General features: G+C 40.2%; 1 protein-coding gene across 1 annotated transcript; it reads right to left on the bottom strand.

The window, feature by feature from the left end:
- Positions 1-9,664: 9,664 nt before the first annotated feature.
- Positions 9,665-24,444, bottom strand: nr6a1b (nuclear receptor subfamily 6, group A, member 1b). The gene is made up of 9 exons (XM_030769897.1): positions 24,429-24,444; positions 19,823-20,053; positions 17,089-17,144; positions 14,554-14,723; positions 13,049-13,279; positions 12,539-12,793; positions 12,239-12,360; positions 11,913-12,065; positions 9,665-9,801 (listed from the first exon to the last, which is right to left on the bottom strand). The coding sequence occupies exons 1-9, from the start codon at positions 24,442-24,444 to the stop codon at positions 9,665-9,667; spliced, it is 1,371 nt and encodes a 456-aa protein (XP_030625757.1).
- Positions 24,445-25,285: the final 841 nt, after the last annotated feature.

Here is a 25,285-nt window from a genome sequence, read left to right as displayed (position 1 = left end):
GATGAAATGTCCAGAGGGCGCATGATGCAGACCAAATGTTAACCAAGCCTTAGAATGCACACATTTAGGGAGGGCCTAATGACGTGGAGTACCTGCTAAATCAGGCTATGTTTTACAAATGACAATATTGAATTATCATGAAGTTCTTTAGGTCTATTGAAATATCATTGAGATGAAATCATTAGCTATAAGTACATTAAGTGCACAGTATCATTTCGTAGTTCGCTCTCTTTCCCTCTCTCTCTCTCTCTCTCTCTCTGTCTCTCCCTTTGTGTGTGTGTGTGTGTGTGTGTGTGTGTGAGAAGTAGAGAGAGTCTGCGACAGTCATTCATGTAAATTCCCCCAATATACTACACGGGAGCATATTGTACCACCGGAGAGATACCAGGAGCAAGGAAGGGCATTGTTCATGTGCGAGTTTAAACAGTCGCTTTCTTCTTTTTCTTTTCTCCCCCTCCTTTTCTTTCCTCCAACAACAAAGGTCCTCACACAAAGTTTGCTTTATGCACTTTTACAATAGCGAGACAATCTGAGGCTTTGGCAAGGTCAGCCTTCCCAAATTGGTCTCATCTTCAGGTGAATATGTCTTTTTTTCTTCAGCTACCCTCCAAACCTCATACCATTCCTCTAAATCAATATGGAATAGCTTATAGACAGGTTAACACTGAATATACATCCCCTCTGGAAAGGGAAAAACATGTGTGTAGATGCTCTCTCTCTCTCTCTCTCTCTCTCAAAAAAAAAAAAAAAAAATTAAAGAGAGAGACAGAGAGACATTTGGTGACGATTTCTTGTTCCCTCTGTTCTTAGAGAAGTTTTAGTGTGCATGTGATTTTATCTAGTCTCTCTGAAAACTCAGATTACTCAAACAAACCTTAACTGTTTTTGCTGTTTACAATTCACGTGCTAAGAGCGCGTTTTAATATTCTGGGGTTAACAAACATGTTGTTAAAGAACAGATGCCAAAATTTGAATTCAGACGATGTAAATAAAATCGTTTTTTTTTTTTTTTAATTGCTTGACCTTTTCAAAATGTCTCAACTTGCGGGCTGTTTGATGTCCCAGTGTCCCACCCTGCGGATTAAATTGTCACAGGTTTTTCTGTGCAATGAAGGTGTAATCCGTTTGCATAGTGGGTGAATCTCCAAGTGTGTAGGTTACGTGTCCTTGGGGATGATTATTGTTTAGCTGAACGGAGAGAGGATCATGGCTCTGCTTTAGCTGCCTGACCCTCACTAAGAGCGCCCGAAGCCTTTGGCCATTCTGTACTTCATCCATTTTAACCCGCGCAACCTCATCAATGGCCCGCTGCCACCCGGCTCTTATCCTCCGTCTTCTCTCGATCTCTTCCAAAGAGCATCTCTCGCACTCTCTATGCCAACCCCGTGAAGTCCTCCCACCGAGAACGCACTTATATTTACTGATATTTACACTTTTACTGACTATACAACTAAACATTACCTCATTAGCGTAACTCTGCTATCTGCAGACCACCCCTGACAGAGAGCTGATGAAAATTCGTGTGCTGTAATGCCACACACAGTGCACGACCAAATGAATGACGTGGCGTCCAAAATAGTATCCTGTTATATTCAGCTTATGTCCAACAAAATATTTAAAAACATAGGATATGTTTTTCTTAAATTTTAAAATGAATTTACCCTTTTTTCCCTAGAGAGGTCCTGTTGAGCTTTCCATTTCCAATAGATACCTGGCCAATATATCTACAACATTACAGACAAATAAAAACACATGTCAGAGTACATGTGAAATGTCGATATCATACACTGCAAAGATGCTAGTCTTTAAAATGTTTAATGTCCAGCATAATGTATAACATAATGTCCGATGTGTCAAATACAAAAATGAAATAAGTTCTCCCCTCCGTAACTCCCAATCAACCCTGTAAGTGTTTAATTTTAAAACTAGCACTAACTTAATTAGTCCACTACTGATGAAGCATTTGGTTCAGGTTTGTGGAATGAAATAAAAAAGCTAAATAGTGGGAGGTTCATAAGGAGTTGAGGAACCTTGGTCTAAGTAGTGTTCTATGTCAGCCTACAAGTGTTTCCCAGCATTTGTAATTCAGTCTAAAAAGCACACATCTGCAACTCTTTCAACATCAAAACCATCTTTCCTCCAGCTCATCAAACGCACAATATCCGTGGGAGAAACTTGTCTTCCTCTTCCAAACTCCCAGTAACCACCTGCCCATATTTAAACTTTACCCTCGGTTTGACATGAGGATTTATTAAAAATGTTGCTTGCCAATATACTGTTGGCACAGTGTGCAAGACACTGAGGAGAATCACACACACACGATGCATATTTATTCACACGAGTTGCATTTGCCAAAATAAAGCTGTCTGTTCTCTGCATAGGCCACTGGTGTGAAGTACCAACTCTGTCCAAGTGGGACAGAATAAAACGGTCTTCTGCATGAATCACGTCATTCAAAAGAAGACAGAAAACCTCTAATATAAGACAGTGCAACAGTGCATTCGGTGGGGAATATTAATTCTGTATGTGAATGTGCAGGCAAGCCAGGAGTAACTGTGTCTTTGTCTATTTTGGTATCTGGCACAATGTCAAAAGGCTCGGTCTAATCTGGGCAGATTTACACACTGACAAAAATGTCTTTTACAAGGGTAACTTTATAAAAGATGTAGATCCTGCGATGTCTGCAGTATAATGTAATAGTGTGATAATTTATACTGTTGTGTTCTGGGGGCAGGGATGAGGAAGCTGACTTGGAAAACGAGCTTTGTCATTGAGCCTTGCCTGGAATCACTCGAGACAGTGGTGGAGAAAAGAATGCTGAGCAAACTGTTTAGCAAATCATACAGTCGAAACAATATGGTTTAAGATGTATATTGGAGCATATATGATATTTTGTATACCGTATGTCGTATACATCGTATACACCGTGTATATCGTAGTGGTTCTGTACACTGTGTAGTGCATAGTGTATAGCATGTACTGCATTTTGTTGTCTGTTGTTTGTTTCTTGCTCTTCCCTCTATTTCTATGATTATATTCATGCTGCTGCACAGAAGAATTTCCCCTCAGGGCTGAATAAAGTTTATCTCAGCTTGTCTTATCAACTGGACATTATAAGGGAACATTATAGATTTTGTCAACAGAATTGGGAGAGGTTCTGTCTCAGGAACATTCTAGAAAATCACTATATCAGAGCACTGTGTCACAGCGGCAGCAGTGCACATGCACACACACTCATATCGACAAACGTGCATGCAAGTGTACAACCACACACACAATTCTCATCATAACTGAAAGAGTTTCAAATGGAATATTTCTGGTATCTGGCTCTCCTCTAGTCTCTTGTTTCCCAGTGCAACTTTCTACCTTGGTGGATGCCGCTCAGGGGCTTATTCTGTGTAGTGGGCATACAGCATGTGAGTACCGGTGAATGTCAGTTTTTTCCCCTGGTGTCAAGGTTGGTGGCTTGATCCCTGAGCCTTGTCCTGCAGTGACGTGGGTACACCTCAACCCAAGCAACTCCACAGCCTTGGACATGTCAAATAATAATAAATTGTATGTTTTCATCATGTCTTCAGTAAACACTCAAAAAATACCCATGCAAGACCCCAGACCCACTTATAAACAGATTCATTGGAGACCAGTTCAAAGCATGGGGAAACTCTGAGAACTAGTACAAATGTTTTTTGTTTTCATTTCCAGTTTATTCAGCACTCTCCTGAGTGCATTTACTTTGGTGAGTGTCCAAAATGTAAACTTCAGAAACATTTCATGAAATACACAGTTAACAGTCATAGAGTTACTTTAACAGTGGTCATTTTTCTGTGTATGGTCTATTTACACTAGGGGTTTACCAATGATTTCTGACCCTTAACACCCCATTACGCATTTCAAATACTGTTTTATTTAATATCAACAGGTCAACAATTTGCTATCATATTGTGTCTGTATAAACAATGCTAAACTAACAAACAAACAAGAAAGAAAGAAAGACTCTCCAGAAATCAGTAGCATGCTCATATTATCTTTGTGTGTCTGACAGTGAAGGTCTCCCCCCCTCCTCCTCCTATTACTTCTCCTCAGTGTTTTGGTTTGTTATCTATCTCATCTCTGTTACAGGAATTTGAACACTCAGTGCAGATAAGGTGATTCATGTCAAAGTGTGTTCATGTGTTTTTGTCTGCCCAGATCCTGCAGTACTAATCTCTGAACACTAGAGGGCTCTAATGTGCCCTCTTCTCACTATTTTAGTGATAGTTTGAACATTAACTCTACTTAGTTCCATGAAGTCTACTATGATGCACCTTACTTGCATTTTGAATTTTTACCATAATATGAATGTATGGATAAGAGCAGGTCTGTTAGTTTTGGTTTAAACTGGTCTTATTTCTACTCAACTTCCTAGTACAGAATACAAACAAACACTAGTTCTATTTAGTTTAACAGTCAATATCAGGGAGCTCTATTTTCCTCACATCATGTCCTAGGTAAAGACAAATTCATAGTCAGTTTGCATATCAGAATATATCCATTACTCACTGAACAGCTGTAATAACTTGTTTAAATGGGTTGTTTGTAGAAATGCAGACAACTAAAGGGAAATAAGGAGTTCCGTGAAAAAGCTGTAACTGTAACAGCCATAATGGTTGTTGATACTTAATTACACAAGATTTAGCAAATACAGTGATTTGCTGTTCTAAAACAAAACAAAAAAAACCCTTTTATTTGTTTATTTAAAGGTCAGTAAGAGAGCAGGGGAGCAGGAGAGTAGGAGAGCAGAGGCTGATCTTGGCAGTTGTAGCCCTCTGTTCCTCTTCTCAGATCCTCATTGTCTCTCTCTTGACCTCTGACCCACTGTTTGTGAGGTATATAAAGCATACACTTCCTCTGCCTCCTCATCTCAGCTGAACCTCTATTTACAGGTTTCCCCCTGAGAGAGAGGGATTTTTACTTCTTTTTTTGGACTGTCCATGGCTCTTTGCTTGTGGAAGTAGTCAGTCCACAAATCAGGAAAGTCCATCTCTCTCTCTCTCTCTCTCTCTGTCTCTCTCTCTTTTATGAATTTAAAGCAAATGCTGAATATTTTCCTGGGTCTTCCTGTAATGAAAGAGGAAGCCATCTCTCTCTGTCACTTTAAACAGCGAGCAAAATGGAAAGTGTGTGATACATTGTTCCTTTACTTCTGCTCTATACCCTGCCACACAACAAACACAGCAAAACTAAAACCTCGCCCCTAAAATGCATTCTGCAGAAGTGCAGAAATGACACACTGCCTCTCTCCTCTGTAAAGACATGTGTTGTTGGGTGCCAACTTTATGAGAAACATCTTGTTTCAGTGCCTGTAGAGCAACTTGTTGGGTTAAATTTCCTTGTGCTGAGCAACAGACAGAACAGCAGTGCCCTGCCGCAGGTTTACAGTAAAAGGTCTGTTCTTCAACATTTCAAACCAGCGACGCCTCACTTCACGGTCAGCAATTTCATTGCATGAGCTGCACACTGATATACAGAAGAATTCCTTTGAAACATAAGACCATATACTTAGTGTGTGGCTTGTGTAATAAATGGGTTTGCCTGCTCATTTCTCTCAAATTAAAATAACAGCTGCAGTTTAATTTCACCAGAGCTCACTTCCAATCTTAGCTTTCTACTTTTACTTCATATCTGTTTTACTGACTGTTTAATATGTCATTTACATAAAAGATACAGGTTAAAAACTGAGTTTAAAATCAGTTTAGTTATTCTTAACCTCTTGACCAAATGGTCACTTTTATTATTTATTTATTTATTCATTTATTTTATAAAAGCGTTTTGAGAAGTGGAAATAAAACATCAGTTCTTAACTCTAGAACACCAACGGCTGATGGAAAAATATCGGAGAGTGACGGAGAGCAAAAAAAAGAAAGGATGCACGGCATAGAGGAGACAATGAGACACTTAATACATTCTTTGTGCTTGTGTATGAGAGAGACAGAGGTAGGTTGGCATTTATCTGACATCACATCCCAAACATTCCATACATGCAGTTGTGGTCACAGGGCCACAGGTCACCATAGTTACAGAGACAAGTGGAGCAGAGCTGTGATTGGCTGTCTTACATCACAGTCAGAAGCCTCCAGCATTTTCTACAGATCTGACATGCACACACATATACATGCAACACCAAGATGCTAGAAAAAAAAAAAAACAGAGTGGAAACAAGCCTCTGTGCATAAGCACTATAAAAATCATATCTTAGTTTACACTGCAAGTATTTTGTGCTTTTGGTCAGCAGTGTGAATACACTAACATGTCTTCATTTTAGCATATGCTAAATACCTTGAGGATACCTGAACTGAGGCCCTGTTACATAACATAAAGACGTGACTCAGCCAAGATGTGTTTGTGTCAAAGAGGAGACGGATGATTCTGGATCTCTTCCACGGCCGACACGGACAGGTTCTGAAGAGACGTGGCAGGATCTTTGGAGAACTGTACGGTTCTCATTAGGACCTTCCTCGCATTCTGCCCGATACGGTCTGTGAGGGAACCGTGTTTGGTGATTCCACCACCTAGTAGCACAAAGTCACATACGTGGTCCTGGCAGACGTGGTTCCTCGTCGGTGGAATGAGTTGCCCAGTTCCATCTGGTCTGCTGACTCCCTTTTTTCAATGTTCACGAAGTGCATACCGACATACCTTTTGTGTGAAACCATTACCTACAGCCGCAAACTACCCTACCCCCCCCCCCCCCCCCCCCCCACACTCCACTTCGACCTATTGTCTTGATGGCTCAGATGTCACCATGTATTACTAATCTTTTTTCATGGTATTTCCTTATAAACACTACAAATCTATGCTGATGCTTATACTGTCCTGTGTGCGCTTACTTTTATGATGTAGCTTTCCTTCTCACTATGACTGGTACTATTCAGCACTTAATTTGATACTTGTTGTGGTAGGTACTTGATAGTCTATATTATGGGGGCTGCTGACACACTTGTAGACCACTCTCATTTTCCTTCAACACTTTGCATTGTATCTGGTCCAGTGCTGAACACAGCAGTGGCACTTATGCAACAGACAGCTCCTTATGGCTTGGTTTGTATTTCCCCTGTCTAGGAAGTTGCTTTAAATAAAAACGTCTGCTAAATGAATAAAATTTAAATGTAAATGTAAATGTCTCTGCACCAGGTCTTTATTCAATGTGAGTTTCTGAACCTGACAGAACAAAGAACTGCAGAATATCTCCCACTGTGAGCCTTGTGCAACCACTCCATAAGGCCCCAACAACGAGAGGCAAATACATACAATCAGCAAAAAGCATATACCAGTTCATCAACATTCAGAGAACGATAAGAATGCCCAGTTCCGTTTCTGTTTTAAGTAGTTTAATTTTCTCCACTTTTATAGGCAAATTGTGAAATATCTGTGAAGCAGATTGAGATAAACACAGCTGTGCTTCAGTATGATTTAAGAATACTGTTCAAGACACCCACACACACACAGACACACACTCAGTGTCTATGTTTTATGGTTGAAACAGACAAACACATTCACGCTTCTCTCCAGCACGAGATCAGAGTTACATGTGATCTCAAAACACTCATTGGATCAACATAACAAGAGAACAAAAATGAAGTCAATGAAAAAGAACACTAAACCCTTATAATCAATGATTAAAAAAAACACATTTTAATCACATTTTAAAACCCTATTCTCAGACCTACATAAAACATTGTTGTAAAAACAGAAAAAAAAAGAGAAAGATTTGTAATAATCACCAATACATGATAAATTCTATAGTTTTGCAGATTTTGGGAATAAACCGAGTAAATATCCTAGCATGTACTGCGCTGCTTTATTCTGGAGACTATAGAGGCACTTCAAGGCCTGGTACAAAAAGAAAAAAAAAACCCTCTACATTCAAAGAAAACTATAAAGAAATGATTAAGAACACTCTCAGAGCTCCACAGCCTGACTCTGGCACTGTCTCTACACTTTTAATCATTGTCTGGTGCAAAAAATGTAAACATTAAGAGATAGCAGACATATATTTAGCAATATTTGGAATGTTTTTAAGGAGGGCAAAACAATGGCAACAATGGCAACAATGCCAACGATGTTGCTGTAGTTCCTCCTTATAGACCAATATAGGCTAATCCGCATGCTCTTTACTGGTCTGTGTATACTTGAGTCTCTACTATGACCTTGTACACTCAGACAGACACACAAACACATAATGTCCTCTTATCCACCCTGGGAATTCATTACCTCAGATGAGAAAGTGACATTTTATCCAGAGCTTTTCATTCTTCAGAAGCAAAAAGAGTTTACCACTTAAAAAATTCCACATCCAACAAACACAAATGAAAATACAACCTTTCCCATAGCATGATTTAAAAAAAAAAAAAATCCACTCCAGGAATTTAATGTTTTTTACTGAACTTCCACTATATGACTTCTATCCAACAACTGACATGTAATTTTAATAGAGACACACCTGAGAGACACTCTGGCTTTACCCTGTTTAAAACACACATCCATGTGGATGTGTGTGAGACACGAATAAAGAAAGAAAAACCAGACACAGCACAAACCGAAATCAACAGCTGCAATCTGAAGGGGAAGCCCTTAAACACAGTATGTTACAACAGAGCATAATGTATACCCTGCCCATACACACACACACACACACACACACACACACACACACACACACACACACACACACACACACACACGTCATTTCAACTGTTTGCCTATTGCACTCATCACCCCGGCAACCAAAACACAAAACCTGTGAATCCATGAACAGTACAATGTTCAATCAATCAATCCATAACAAACACATTTAAAGTCTGTTAAGTTTTGAGTCCACAACATAAACAAAGCCAATTCTTTGGGAAAACAAGAAGAGCGCAATAGAAAAAACAGAGACTCTTATTTCAATTAGTCGGCGACAGCTCACCCTATTCTGCTGTAACGAATACCCACATTCAGTCCTGATAAAACATGAATGGTCACAGAGAATGTTCCATAGGAAGATGCCTGATTATCTAAGTCGGATGGCTGCATATACAGAACGTTACGGGAAAAAAAAGCAATTCAGCTACATCTCGCGGTTCATCTTTGGAGACATCTTAATATCATTAACTGTGTAACAAAAAAAGAAAGAAAATATTTTGGCTTTTTCATACATCAAGGCCAACAGTGAAAGAGAATAAAAAAAGATACTGAGTAAAACAAACTGCCTCTCCATAACATGGACCCGCACTGAATATAACAACTGAGGTAGTTTTTCTTACTGTTATGCTGAAATGAATTAAGCCAATGAATTCAGTAACTCAGCAGTATCAGTATACAGTAGCCCATTCATTTCATCCAATTAGAGAAACTGCTACACTAACAAACATCTAAACATGCTCCAATGGCATGGGCTGTTTTTAGCATTTTTTTTTTTTTTTTAGCAGAAGCATGTGCACAGTATAGTCGATTTTACATTCAGCTCTGTCATATCATAAATACAGACACAAAAATAACAATCAAACAAAAAAGAAAAACAAAACAAACAAACAAATACACAACAACAAAAATACAAATCTGAAAGCAAAGGGTGCTTGTCACATTCGTGGAGGCATCTCCCTGTGCCTCTCTCTTCATTAGACGGTGGGTTCAGAGGCGTGGCTCAGTTATCAGGGGAGCATCCTGAGGTTGGGAGGGGAGCGGAGTTTGCTCGGAGGTGGTTCTGATTGGTCCTGCAGGAGTGCAGTACTGCTTTAAAAAGCAGAGGGAGGTGCTCCAAAGGCACGTTCACCATTTTTCCTGCAACACACACACAGACACACACACACACACACACACACACACAGAGAAACACACAAATGAACACAAACGCAGAGTCAGACAGGCTCAAACGTGCTTGTAGGTGTACATAAAACCAACCTTTTCTGGCGTAAATAAAATTAAATGTTTGCCAATTTTTCATTTTCATATTTGTGTCTTTACCTTAAAACAATGATGCAAATGGGAGTTTAATGCATTTCGCTAGCTGTTACAGCTGAGTCTCAATATGCCAGCTTTACCTTTCTCATAGCTGGAACCAATTAGAGGGTATGAGGCTGAGAAAGGGCACAGCTTTGAAAAAGCTATACAGTCGGCCCTCCTTATCCACAGATTCGACCAACCGCGGATCGAAAATATTCAGGGGAAAAAATTCCAGAAAGGTCCATATCAGCTGGATCACAAATAGATCACAGAATAATCAACACTAATCGACGTAAATATAGTAAATGATTACCAATTTCATTTTGTGCTCTTTGCAAACTATTGCATCATTTGCTATATCCACAGATGGTTTTAATGTGTCAATAATTGTGCTCTTCGTTCTGTGTCCAAATTCAGGTAATATTGGTAGGCCTATATTAAAATGAACTGAACAAATTCTGCAGTTTGAATGCTCATGAAACATTCGCTTTTGTGCGGTCTGCGTGCTAAACTTTATCGTACATTGCACACAAGCTGATGCAATATACACATAATTAATTAATCAATCTCACGTTGTAGCCTTCACAGTAGCATACAAACTTAAAACAACCTGCGCTGTTTAGTTTGCATTATGATCTTGAAGATCATAGTAACGCATTATATAATATAAATTATATTATATAAATAATGGCCTGTCTCTAATAACAGCCTCTCTCAAATTAAGGCTGGGTTCTTTCTTCAGCTGAGGTAAATAAAGGCCCCGGCCACTCTTTACGGAGAATTTACGGTATTTATTCTATTTATTAAACGGCCCTGATGAGTACACGATTCTGATTGGTCAATTACGGCATTCTACGGTCTGTTATTTCGGACCGCTGCAGTGAATAACAGACCGTTGCTATGAACGCAGTTCTGAATCTAACGGACTATTTTTTTTAGCGGAAGCAATAAAATATTTTTGAACCAATATTTTAGGTCAAATTATTGATCTCTTTACTGAGTAGCTGTGTAATAAGCTGGATAATGTACAGCGAGCCGGTCATTATTGCTAAATAAACCTCTTCTGGGTGTTTACATAGTATTTACATTGTATTAGGTATTATAAGTAATCTAGAGATGATTTAAAGTATACGGGAGGATGTGCGTAGGTGATATATAAAATAATGTAATATTTGCATAAAGGACTTGAGCATCCGCGGATTTTGGTAACCGAGGGGGGGTCCTGGAACCAATCCCCCACAGATACCGAGGGCCGACTGTATATTACAAGCACCAGAGTTCTTTTCAACTTAGCAAGGGTAAGACAGGGGAAAATATGTAGAATGGTGAAGTTTTCCTTTAACACGGTCCCTTTGAAAACTGCCCTGACACTCAGTTAAAAAAACCCCAAACACACAGCTGAACACTATCTTAATGCTGAACACCACCCTGAACGATGTATGCACTTTGATGAAATTTCAATACTATTCAAAAAATCTGTTGAAATCATAACCATTTTTGCTTCAAATAAGGAAACAGAACTTGAAACCACCTAGTAGTCATGTATGTTTTAAAAAAAGCTGGATCATAATACAAACCCTGGCTGTGTTATACAGTCTTCTCTCACAGACACTAAAGTGAGGGCTGATCAAATATTTTGTATTTATATATATATATATATATATATATATATATATATATATAGGCAAGAGTCCTCATAGCCACACATTAATGGTTGGGGTTATTGTGTCTAATAGGATAGGCAATTTGCAAACCATTTAACACTCACTGGGAACACCACCTGTCAAATAATTAACTACATAGATATGCAACATTACCAGTTTCCCTCCTCCAACTCACTTTACTGTTTATATTATGATGAGTAAACTGTTGGTTAGAAGCACCTATGAAAGAAGACAAAAATTGTTGAGGAAGTTTGCTGTTTGGATGAACAGATAGGCATCACTCACCGGCGATACAGCGAATCTCAGGCAGACACATCATGAGCTCAGGGAAACGTTTAGGCTGCTGAGGGTGTTTATATTCTGTCAGATCCTGACACACATACCAGTAACGCTTATTCAGCTGGTCCAACTGGGCCGGACAAGCCAGACCACTGATATCTACCACACACACACACACACACAAAGGCATAATGAGAGAGTGCAAGTGAGAGAGAGACAACGGGAATGTGTATTCATAATACAGTGCTGATGATGATTTATCTGCGTGTGTGTGTGTGCGTGCGCGTGTGTGTGTGTATGTGTGTGTGTGAGAATGAGGGAAAGAGAGGTACCCTGGTTGAAGTAATTGATGACCTTCATGCAGACATACTCTTCATTGCTGACCTTCAACTGCTGAAACTTACGAAACAGATAAATCATCTTCTCCATCACTTCCATAGACTCCTCACTAAACCTAAAACACACACACACATGCACGCATGCATGTTCACATGGACGCGCGCGCACACACACACACACACACACACACACACACACACACACAGAAACAGAGATAAATCACTGTCACAGCTTCCATCACTGTCATTTCACTGAGAGTCTAACATCCATACACAGTTCTCTTCATTGCTTACCCCTGTATTTCCCGAGATGAAGGTGTGTACTGGCTAGTGATGTTGGTGAGATCTGTGTTTATCTGAGGACTGTGGATTGTAAGGCTAGCCAGCAGTATGAGTTCTTGCCACGACGACCCCAAAAGGTGAGTGTGATCCTCCACTGAAAACTCGGAATAAAATGGCAAACGCTTCGCCCACCAAACCTGTCGGAATAACAGCTCATCTGCCAGCCGACACAGCAATGCAAACAGTTCCACCTGAGTCACATGGTACCTGAGGGAAACGGAGATATACACAAAATAATGAACAGTGTTAATCTGCGTGTGTTCTCTCATTATTCCTCTATGAGTATGTTTTGGTGTGTATGTGCATGCATGTTACAATGTAGTGTGTGTCTGTATGTCTGTGTTTGTAGCAAGATGTGTCTATACCTTGAGTGACATTTTTTTAAAATAAATTCATAACATTTATAAGAGAGTGCTCTGTGTGTTTGTGAGTGTGTGTGTGTGTGTGTGTGTGTTTGCTCACCCTTCCTCTATTAGCATGGGTGTATTGAGTGGAGTCATATCTTCTGCCTCCAGCAGCTGTGTGATAAGTGTGTGTGTCTGAGGGTACAGGCCACGGGCGGGGGGGAGCAGCAGTCCTGACTGGGCAGCATAGCCAATCAGCTGGGGCAGAAACTGGTAGTGTGCAGAAATCTGTGTCCCTGCATACTGGTCCCCATAGGCTGCTGAACAGTTATTCAGCTCCACAGAACGACTACAGAAGAAAAACAAAATGCAGTATACAAACGATATGGTCCTTCTCTCTCTCACATGTTTCATCATGACGATGCTTCATTATGGCAATTTATGATTCCCATTTCTACTAACTCATTATAATGATGCACATTTGTTTTCCTGGCTATTGTTCCAAGTCCTTATTTTGCTGTTTTAATATAGCAATGAACATGTCAATAAGCTCAGTTTCTATACATGTTAATTAAGCGTTTTCTATTGGTCTTTGCTAAGGGCTGTTAGAGTGAGAGAGAAAAAAAACTCAGAGAGATTAGTCAGAGAGAAATGAAAACACTCACACACACACACACACACACACACACACACACACACACACACACACAGAGATAAGGCAGGAATGACCCTGAGACAAATGTGTTAAGGACGACATTTATCAGCAAAGAGAGGATGGCGTACACTGGAATCACAACAACCACTGGTTGTTTCTATGGCAACAAACCAATAGACAGGAAACCTTTCCCACCTCCTACAATCCTACAGGCAAACTTTTTCACCTTATCCTACATCCAAATGCAACTCCTACAGTCAAACTCCCTCTCCTATCCTCCAACAAATAAACTCTTATTCCTAAAGCCAAATTCAGCCCACCTCCTACACCGTCAAACTCTTTCATCTCCTAAAGAAAAAAAAAATCAATCACCTCCCTTTAAAACTTTCCATCCTCCAAAGACAAACTCTCATTTAATCCCTCTTAAAAGTGATTTTTGGACATTTGTAAGTGATTTTTATGTTTATATCATTTCAGTTGTTCAGTCAGTAGTCGTATTATATTGTAAAAGAAGGGCTGAAAACGGGATGACTTGGATGATGGAACATGGCAGTGTACATGCTTTCACAAACAATTCATGCTTCCTTAAGAAATTTCCTATATTTTCCTCGATGTGAAAACCCATTAAGCATATATTCACACACGTACAAACATACTACATCCTTAGAAAGTCTTCTCCAGTGAGCTCAGTAATGGTCTGAGAAATGGCCAGTGGTTAGGATGTTGCAGAATTAGACACACACACACACACACACACACACGATTCACTTTCATTTGTAGAACTGTACACAAACCAGTTACCAGCATTTCCAACTCACAATCAATAGCTAAGCGCCTTTCTAAAACATTCCTTAACAATCTTTAAAATAGAGGAGCATTTGTAAGGCTCTTCCAGTCATTACCAATCATTTAAAGAGTGTGTGTGAAACTATTAGCCAAATACTTCTGAGCATTTGTAGAACTCTTACCCAGATGAGAGGGTAGAGACAGGTGATGGCTGATTGCCCTCAGAGATAGATGCGTTGCCAGGGGAACCATGGTCACTGTCTCCATTGTTACTCCAGGTGTGCTCGGGCAGGCCTATGTCTTCCTTGAACTCTTGACCAGACATAATCCGCTCAATCTCATCATGCGAAATCTATGGAGACAGAAAAGGAAAGAGCAGAGAAGGAGAGTGAACGACTGATGAAAAATACTGTCGTCATCTCTCCCAATTCACTCAGTATTTTGATTCAGGTGAGGGTTACTGAGCCAGCTCCGTGTCCAGACAAAAGGCCCTTTACTGCTTAACTGAATACAGGAGACATTGTGAATGGCTATTTTTCTGTCTTGAATAAGAGTTAAACAACTAATGAAATAAAAAAAAAAATCATCTTGGTATCATACTTTTTCAGGAGGGGGTTGGGGGTTGGGGATGGCACTCATTACACAACAGAGCAAAACAAAGAAATAGACCCGGCGCCCATGGAACGTGTGCCGGGGGCGGGAGCGGAGCGGCGTGGAAGCGTGTGAACCCAGAAGCGTGGTTTCCTGCTCCCGCCATTCTGCTTTCCCTGAAAGCTCCTGATTACCTCGTCAATACATTTCATCTCGGGCAATAGGAGAAAAGAGATTAAGACTAATGATTTAACCCTCCCGCTATAAAGAAAAACAGCACAGGGCAGGACAGTGTTGTCTCTGAGGCCCACGGATTTAGTTTAGATGCAAGGACACACATTATTGAGGGGAGGGAGAGAGAGAGAGACAGAGGAAGAGAGAGAGGGAGAGGGAGAGAGAGAGAGAGGGAGAGAGAGAGAGAGAGAGAGAGAGAGAGAGAGAGAGGGACCTAGCGAGAGAGAGAGAGAAAGAGGGAGAGAGAGAGAGAGAGAGAGAGAGAGAGAGAGAGAGAGAGAGAGACAGACTCGCAGATGAATGCCTGTGCTCTTGGACAGACGCTATGCGGAGAATGTTTAGCTAAAAGCCAGATCACAAATACATCCGAGAAAGGAAAGAAAGCAGTCACGGCATCTCTGCTATTATGCACAGGATGTCACTGAGTTTAAAAACAAACATTTTCAGCACCATTCTGTCCACAGAGTGGTTGGCATACTTATTGTGTTTGGACCAGGGTTGTATGCAGGTTTTTTGTTTTTTTTTCCCTCCATCAATGCTGAATGTATCGATCTCATCAATCAATAACTTCCATAGCCCTGGTCACACAATTTAGCACAGACACACACACCTGGGAATCCATTTATCACACTCCTTCTTTCTCTACTGTCCATCTCTTTCTCTCTCAGAAAGACACTCCACTCATGAGCAGAGCGAACAGAGAGAGACAGAGAAAAAAAGAGAGAGAGTGGACGACAGAATCAAAACACTGAAAAAGAGAAAACACTTCAGGCTCATTTTCTGTAGGACTTCATCACTGATGGTCTTAAAAAGCGATGTAGTTTGTCTCTTTTCAATGCTTTTTCTTTTTTTTCAGCATTTCTAAAAATGCAAACTGTTTTAAGGTGACCATTGAAATTTTGTTCAGAATAGAACTGAAAGGTTTAGGTTTCCAAGTGCTGATAGCACACTGGGTGCACAACTCACTTAAAAACCCACTCCAGGGAAATTAAAGAATTTTCAGCTGAATATCTGTCTAGTGACATTAGTTCGACCGCTGTACAAAAAAAAATGTATTCAAAAAGGAGGAGAAAATGTGAACATAATATTCATATTTTCCCCATGCATAGTAAGTTTTAGAATACAGTCTGAAAGGAGAAGTCCTGAGTGATGGACTGCATTTGTAGGCTGTCACTCCACAAATGGCTTGTTTGTTCCATAGTACTAAACTTCAACTTCAAAGTCAAAATTGTCCTTGAAGCTATGCCTCCATTTACTGTCCTGTTTAGAGTCTAAAATTTAACTGGGTTGGGTTTAGCAGTGCCAGGTGAGCAGGAAAACTAATGCTCATTCATATGATACGTATTACTGAGTCAGAGCTGAATGGCTGGACTTCTAAAGGTGCTTTAGTGGTAGGACAGTTCATATATACATATACATATATATACATACATACATACATATATATATATATATGTGTGTGTGTGTGTGTGTGTTTATATATATATATATATATATATATATATATAGAGATATATATATATATATAGATAGATATAGATAGATAGATAATAAAGCTGAGCAGAATTGCCTTGTGGCTACAGTTTCTTGACAGGCAATACGCTAACTGACTTAGTTATTATATACAGGCATGGAGTAATTTATCGTGTCCTGACAGAAAATGGATCAACAGAAAAGACATTAAACTGTACTGACTGAATATGAGCATACACACAAGCAAAGACACATTTAAAGAAAAAGACATGCACATATGTATAGATATACTTGCTTTAGCACCCACAAATAAAGACACTCATCTAAACAGAGACAAATACTCAGACAGAGTGGACATACAGCAGGCACACAGAGACAAAACTACACTCCTGTTAAGACCTGCTTCAGGACAGGCTCACCTGAACGGGCCCAATGCTTTTATTACGCCCCCCAGGCATCCCATCTTCTCTGATCGCTGAAAAAGAGACAGGGAGAGAAAGACAGATCAGACACCCGTACCGACAGAGAAATCAAGACAGGGAGAAGGAGAAAGAGAAAAAAAAGAAATGCATTACATGGTTGTAGTTGAATACTATTTCTCACTGGATGCTGAAATGAGGTCCAAACACAAAGCGAGAACTGGAGATTGTTCCAATTCACACAAAACAGTACATAATACGCACATACAGTACACTAACACACACACACACACATGGGTGTCCATGTCCGTGTGCAGGGTGAAAAAAAATCATGCAGACAGCAGACCTTGTGTGATTAAATCAGTTGTGTTATTTAAAATGATGTTAATGTGTCACTGTACAAATGTAAATGTTAAAACATTCATTTCCATTGTAACAAATAATTCTACATTTTGACTATATCTAAAATGAAGGGTGTTTTTTTTGAGCTGTGGAGAGCAATGTGTCCCTCTAATGGCCAGAACAGGTACAGATGGTATTTTGTGTTCAGTATGAGGATAGTGGGGAATTGTTCACTTCTGATTTCACAAGAAGAAAACTACTAAAGTCATAGTTGATTTATCTGGGTTGACCAGGAGGTAGACCAGCTCTGGTCAATCAGACACAATTAGCATTAATTGCATTCCAGCTAAAAGCAAAAACAAAACACAACAACAACAAAAAACACTTGTCATTTAAATAACATTTTGCCATAATCCGTTCAGTTACACTGAAAGATCTAACATCAGCTAGATCAGTGATATATGAAAATCACTGATTTCATACATAGAAGAACAACTAAACCCTCCTTATATTTCCGTCACAGTAAGAAATGCATTTCAGAAGTTCCTGAATTTCCAAAGCAAAGGCCACTGGGAGTTGTTTTGAAATAATCCTAAAAGGGATGGCAGATTTCTTCATTGTTAGTGTAATTTTCGGCAGTAAGAGAGGGTGTGCTAAGGGGTTCAAACGACAGAGGAGAATCAACACAGGCAAAAGGATGATCTTCTAATCATACTGATATAGATGAATTAACACAACCTTCCATTCAAATTCCCAACAGTTATTTTTTGACTTTTCTTCTTCATGATGCAAGAGGAGAACTCTCTTTAACAGCCAATGGTACCAGCAAGAAATGTTTGTGGGTCGATTCCTCTCTCAAAGAACCCGACAGTGTAGTACACAAAGCACGCTTGCACTTACAAATCCACTCCAGTAGGTGGTGCTAAAGCTCGTTACACCAGATCTGATATTACTGACATTTCTGCTGCCTATGAAAACATGGGTGAGGGTGCTTTGCTCTGCTGTGTGCATAACATGTACACCTCCCACCTGGGAAAAGGTCAAACCTACCCAAATGAAAACTTTTTCAAAAATCTGGTCATCCTTTGAAATGAATTAAGGTCAGTTCTCTGCAGAAAGGGAAAAGCTTCCACATCATACTTATCTCGATGACTACTTATTTTACACCTTAAAGTAGATTATGTGTGTCGCAGCAGTGGGCCCGCAGGGTGTGAGTGCCTGTGTGTGTGTAGGGGTGTGTCGTGTTGGGAGGACAGAACTTGACTGGATGATGTAGATATCTGTTGTTTCCTCCTGTTTATCTGGCCTCGCGGGCAGATAAACAACGTGATTGGTTGTCCTCTCCCTCTGAAACACAGCCATGACTAATTCGAACACCGATTTTTATCAATAAGTTTCCACATTGGACATCTGAACAATCTCAAAAATTGCTCTGATTTCAGCTTTGTGACGAATTGGGCAGATATCAGGAAAATCGAACGGCCTAAGGGACCAAGAAACACTCGGTATGTCTTTCTGGATTATCAGCAGAGGAAAAATGTCTCTTGCATGCTGTACTGAAGATGAAATTCCAATTCTTAACAGATTTGTGTCAAATGCAGCACAATGTTGCTGTGATAGATGAGAGAAAGAGAGAGAGAGAGAGAGAGAGAGAGAGAGAGAGAAAGAGAAAGAGAGAGAGAGAGAGAGAGAGAGAGAGAGAGAGAGAGAGAGAGAGAGAGAGAGGGGGAGAGAGAGAGAGGAAGAGAGAGAGAGAGAGAGAGAGAGAGAGAGAGAGAGAGGGATCAGACACAGATGAGAATGTCTTGTTGTGTTTATGTGTGTGTCTGTGCATCACATGCACGTATGCTGTATATATGTGTGTTTGTGTGAGTGTGTGTGTGTCTGCTCTCATCTTTGCAGGTGTGTGAAATCTGAATTTACTCAGAGCAACACCTGTCAGGCTGTATCATTATCATCTGCACTGCTGTCAGTACACACACAAACACACACACACACACACACACACACACACACACACACATACACATTAAGGCTTTTACCGGACCACATTTAATATGTTGGTGTGCTATATCAATATATGTGAATATTTCATATTGTGTGTGTTCACATTGTGTTTTTGTGCATTTAAGTGAGTACGTGGTGTGTGCGTGTACAGCGTATGTGGCATGTGTGTTTGTGTGCGCTCTGTGTGTGTGGTCTTAGAGTGCTTGTGTGTATGTGTTTGTATACACTCTGCATATGTATCTCTTCGTGGGCTATGTAGGTGTTTGATGCATTTGTGAGGTATTTTATGAAATTTTGGTTTATGTGAAGAGTGAGTGAATGTTTAAAGTGTTTGTGAGCTGCGTGCATGTGTGTGTGTGTGTGTGTACGCTGTGTTCTCTCGTACCTTTGCGGTTCATGCCCATCTTTAAACACTTGAGCAGACGGCAGTACTGGCAACGGTTTCGCTGTTTGCGGGACATCTGGCACTTCTTATCACGGCTACAACGATAAATTCGCTTGTTACAGATGCTGCGCTTGAAGAATCCCTTGCAGCCTTCACATGAAACAATGCCATAATGGAGACCAGTAGCTCTATCTCCACAAATCAGACAAGACCGCTGGTCAACCTGTTCATCTGAGGAAAAAAAAAAAAAGAGAGAGAGAGAGAGAAAGAGGGGTTGCAAAAACAAATTGTTTCCAGTATGGTGACATCAGGTTGGGTATCCAGAGAGACAGGTGCTGTGGACAAATCAACCAATAGTCCCCAAAAGTTTCATTACACTAAAATACTAGAACAAACAGGACATAAACTAATCAATAAATACTTAGTTTGTCAATAAATTCACATCACATGTATTTGATAAAACTCTTCTGGGAAGGACACATGATTCTGCTATACCTCTCTTGATTTCAATTTCAGATCAATTCAGCTGTTTTTTAATTGCTATGGCTGTTTCAAAACAATGACAACAAAGCGTACAATACATAAGGCAAAGGTTATAAGACAGACAGTAGTGTCATCAACAATGCCTTCACTCCTATCTTTCCTGTTTCCCCTCTCTCTCTCTCTCTGTCTAGCTGTGAGTGACACTAAGTGTCACATTCTATCAGGTGTGCTGCGTTACACTGTTGTATGTGACTGTGTGCTGACAGAATCAGGCTGAATGGAATGATGTGTGGCCTGGCCTCACCCTGCACTATGAAATGGGCATTAGTGACCAGAATGCTTGCTTTTGATTTCTCGACCCTCACATGCCAACAGTGAGCTTTTTAAAATCATTTTTACAGATGTTAACACAAATGGGTTAACACAAAGTCTACACAACTTTACTCTGTAGAACTGATGGCTCTAATTCTATCAAACCCTATGGAGCCACAAAACAATTCTACTCAGCTTTGTTAAATATAGACACTGAGATCATAATTCTACACAGCTTTACTCCAGAGACACTAAGATCCTAACTCTACTCAACTTGACTTTGTGGAGTCACATACACTGTGACCCTAATTCTGTTCCATTTAAGTTCACAGCCAGTTACACTATTGAACCTCACAGAGACATCAAAATGAGGCTGTGATCTAAGTGGTGTAGAAACTTCTGGAATGGTTAGAAGAGGACTGAATCTCCCGCTCTGACCGAGATGGATGGCGCACAGTATAGGTTGTGCAAAATTCCCCCATCAGCATGGATCTGATCCAGATATGGTTGGTTTGCAGTAAACAGGCCTAAGATTGGGGCTAATATGTTCTCAACTGTGTCTGACAATTTTAGTCCAATGAGCTGAGAGCCCTGAGGGTGCTCCAGGTGAAACTGAATGTGTGCAGGATCCACAGTGCATCACACTTGTGTTTTTCAGACTGATACAGATCTTACATATGGCCAATGGAAAAATTTCACCAAAAAGATAAGTAATGAAACGCGTGCGTGTGTGTGTATGTGTGGGTGTTTAAATGTGTGTGTTATAACTGCTTTAGACATGATCAAACAGAAAGAAAGCAGTGGGGTACAAAAAGCAGCATGTCTGAAATCCTTAGATGGCATAATACTGAGAACTCTCCCCTCCAGCAGTAAATCCTCTCACAGGAGAGAAGTTCTAAAATCTGCTGTCAAACAGAGAACTGACACAACCCACACCCACTCGCAGAGAGAGAGAGAGAGAGAGAGAGAGAGAGAGAGAGAGAGAGACTTCTCCTCTTCCTGTCCCCATCTTCCTCATATTCTGTGTATCAGTTTTCCTTCTCTTTTTCTTAATGTATTCATATGCTGTTTAAATGTGACTTGGGTGATGACTTCTTCAGCACAAAGAGATAGAGCAGGATAAAAACAGTGAGTAATTCTATCAAAGAATGTTCCAGACTGGGATAACTGTGTCAATAATGTCTCCATATCGTTTTTACAGGAGTAATACCAACTAAGGAAACACACAAAACCAAAATTTGAATCACTAACCATCTGAATGATTAATGTGTGTGTGTGTGTGTATTTTCACTGGCGTATATAGCGTGCACGTGTCAACAACAGATGTTGACATAGACATATTCACTTGATGTTTTGATGACAAGATTGAAATGCAAAGCCTTTGTCAAGAAAATATGACAGGCTAATTTATATAGCTGGGTCGGAGAATAGAGCTGTGAGAGCTATACAATAGCTAACAGAGCTAACACAGCACACTATTTTAAATCTAAAACAGCTAGGTAGTGTTAACAAAGTGCTACAGAAAGCTAACAGAACTAATAGACCTAATTCTAATTACAGGAGTTAACAGTGTTAACCTAGGTTATAGAACAGTTAGTACAAGCTAACCAAGGAGCTCCAGAGGAGGTAACACAGCTATAGAACAGCTAACAGTTTAACCTCTAGTATTAAAGAGCAAGAGAAAGTGTAACATTTATTGGTAAACCAAGACAGCTAATCTGTAGAAGGTTTAACCAAGCTATGGAAGAGCTAACAGCGTTGACAGAACTAATGAAAAGCTAAAAGAGTTATATAGGAGCTAAGAGAGTTAACAGATGTACAGGAGAGCTAGCAGCATCAACAGCACTGTGCTACAGGCACTAACCGAGCTGAAGAAGAGCTGACAGATATGAAAGAGCTAGAGGCCTTACAGATTCACTTATTATTCAGATCTATTCCTCACACTCCGCTAGTTTATATGAAATGCATACCATGTTCATGAGACAGACAGTAAATGAGTATCTGGTAAGCATTCTAAATGGTTTTGACTTTTTTTTCGCCTCAGAAACTAAACAAAATACAGAGCAGTTTTTAATTGGCTATAAAGATCAAACAAAATGTATATTTTTCCATTTGGCAACAACTTACTCATAACGAGCACCTTCAGAACGTGCTACGCCCAAGGTTAACATGAAACATTATTGCACAACTTCTGCCCTGTTCAAAAGCTGAATAAGACCCCTCCATCACTCTAAAGCCCACCCACTGATAAGGATGTTCTCCTAAAACACTCTCTCTAGGAAACACAAAGAAACCCAACCCCATCACTAGGAAGCTAGATAGTGAGGTATGATATAAGAATGTGCTGTTCAGAGCAAGCCAGATCCTGCCTTGCTTTCTCCATGTGCTCTCTCTCTCTCTTTCTCTCTCTCTCTCTCTCTCTCTCTCTCTCTCTCTGTGTGTGTGTGTGTGTTGGGGTCATGGCAAGGTCTGACAGCTGTGTTAAATAACAGGATCAGTGTGTGTGTGTGTGTGTGTGAGAGAGAGACAGAAAGAGTCACAATGCCCTGGCCAGTACTCAACCTCATCTTGAACTCCAGGTCGGCTTTACAGCCCCCTAGTTGACCACCACGTTAAAGGGCAGTATTGTTTTTGGCAGGGTCATTGAGAGGGCCACTACACACTTTAAAGCAATCAGAAAATTCAGCACTGCCATTGTAAAACCTACGCAGTGGTGAGAGAGACTCCTCCTGCAACCCTACTATTGATTGAACACAAAATGACCAAAATTAATCGTACCAACCGCAACTGCAATTAATTGTACCAACTGCAATATTTTGCTCACTTTGGCTTTGAATGAAAACTTGCAACTGAAATCATCAAGAGTACAAGGAAACACAAACCATACACCACGCACAATTAATCTATCCTCTCTCCATTTAAGTTTGTCTGACTGTCACTCGCTTCTTAACAAGTAGTCTTCCAGCAATCTTTTATTAAGAAATAAAATGTTTAGACTTGAGCCAGCATGCTGGACCACACTTGAAGTTGGACCATAAAATTAATTTTTGTCACCCAGTATTATTAACACAACAGAAGTTGAATCTTTTGTTTTGACCAGTGACTCTTAGACTCACCTTTGCACCAACATCCTATAATGCTAACCCAGCGAATAACATGAACCATCATTTTTTTCCCCCTTTTCACTAAGAAAACAAACATCATCATTCTCAATGTAAAATCATATTTTTTCCAATGGTAAAGGCAAGAGAGCAGAAATGTTACATACAGTAATAGCACCTCTGTTATTATTACAGATTAGCATGTGATGAACAAGAGAGCCCAACAGCTCTCATTTTTGACTCTTGCTGTCTCTGAGTCCTATAAGAAAGGAGCAAGAACAGTGGGGTCTCTGGGTAAGAGACAATGGTATGTGTCTAATGTCGTCTACACAGAATAATACAAACATACAGCATTCCACTGGATTGGGCTACTTCACAATACAGAAAACCAAATGGCACCATTACTGTTATTGATCATTTCTATAATTTCATTACAAAGAGATGCACACTTACAGTCACACACACAAACTCACACCATCTACAAACACTTACAGAGAGAAGAGCCGAACCTCTGCGTGAGAGAATGAATGAACAGATAAGCAAAGAGATGAACGATAAAGCAGGCCCTCAACAATGTCACTGTTATGTTTAGTCAGCACTCCAAAACAGACCTTCAAACTGTGCTTCAGTATGTGCGTACGCAAACACACACACACACGCGCGCACACACACACACACACACACACACACACACACACACAATGCCTTACCATCCCATCCATCCATTTCATGCTGCTCCTGATATGTCAGCTGGTCACCTGGCAACCATCCAAGCATTTGCAGATAAACTAGACTATATATATCTAATCTCTGTCTCTATACACACACACACACACATATATATATATATATATATATATAAAAAGTGGCCCTCTGGCTCCCTAACTAAATTTCTCTCTCTCGCTAAAACTATCTCACAGTGTGATCTGTTCCATGGCCTTGTATGGACAGCCCCCTTAGGTCAGTTTAGGGGCAGGTCATGTGACCAATAGGCTCTAGGGTCACAGCCTAGCAGGAGGTCAGCAGCTCATTGGTCGAAAGGGGCGGGGGTGGAAGAGAAGCAAGGAGTGGTTATCTGATGGACACTGCTGGTTAACAATGCACCAACCAAATTAACACCCCCACTCCAACACACACACAGAACCTTGGAAGAAATGCTTCTGACCACTCAGTTACATCAATAAACTAAAGTCATCAATACCAGTTTCACACACACACAAACACATGCACACGCAAACACGCGCACACTCTTTACAGTCTCACAAAAATGTAATTTAACGTGGAAGCTTGGTTAATAAGCCACAAACTAATAAACAGAGAGATTTGTGCACTCGAGACATTTGTTAGCCATATATGACATCAACACTAACGTCTCAGACGCAAATAATTCCACCTTAACCTGCAGTCAGTGGCTACACACAAGAGCTTAATATAAACATATCATTTTAAATTCTAAGTGTGTGTGTGTGTGTGTGTGTGTGTGTGTGTGTGTGTGTGTGTGTGTGTGTACCAACACACACACCCTGTGCCACAATTAGTAATCACTGGACTGTAGGTCTTTAATGGT

The sequence above is a fragment of the Chanos chanos genome, chromosome 3, assembly GCF_902362185.1.
Source record: "Chanos chanos chromosome 3, fChaCha1.1, whole genome shotgun sequence".
Lineage (NCBI taxonomy): Eukaryota > Metazoa > Chordata > Actinopteri > Gonorynchiformes > Chanidae > Chanos > Chanos chanos.
Note: the sequence above shows the minus strand (reverse complement) of the source record. Positions and strands in the feature narration are given on the sequence as shown.

Excerpts from the sequence above, each read along its gene's own strand:
- nr6a1b (XM_030769897.1), bottom strand. Across the intron at positions 17,145-19,822 it reads GATGGGCATGAACCGCAAAG|CGATCAGAGAAGATGGGATG; the intron begins GTACGAGAGAAC and ends TCTCTTTTTCAG. Across the intron at positions 13,280-14,553 it reads GTCTCTACCCTCTCATCTGG|TCGTTCTGTGGAGCTGAATA; the intron begins GTAAGAGTTCTA and ends TTTCTTCTGTAG.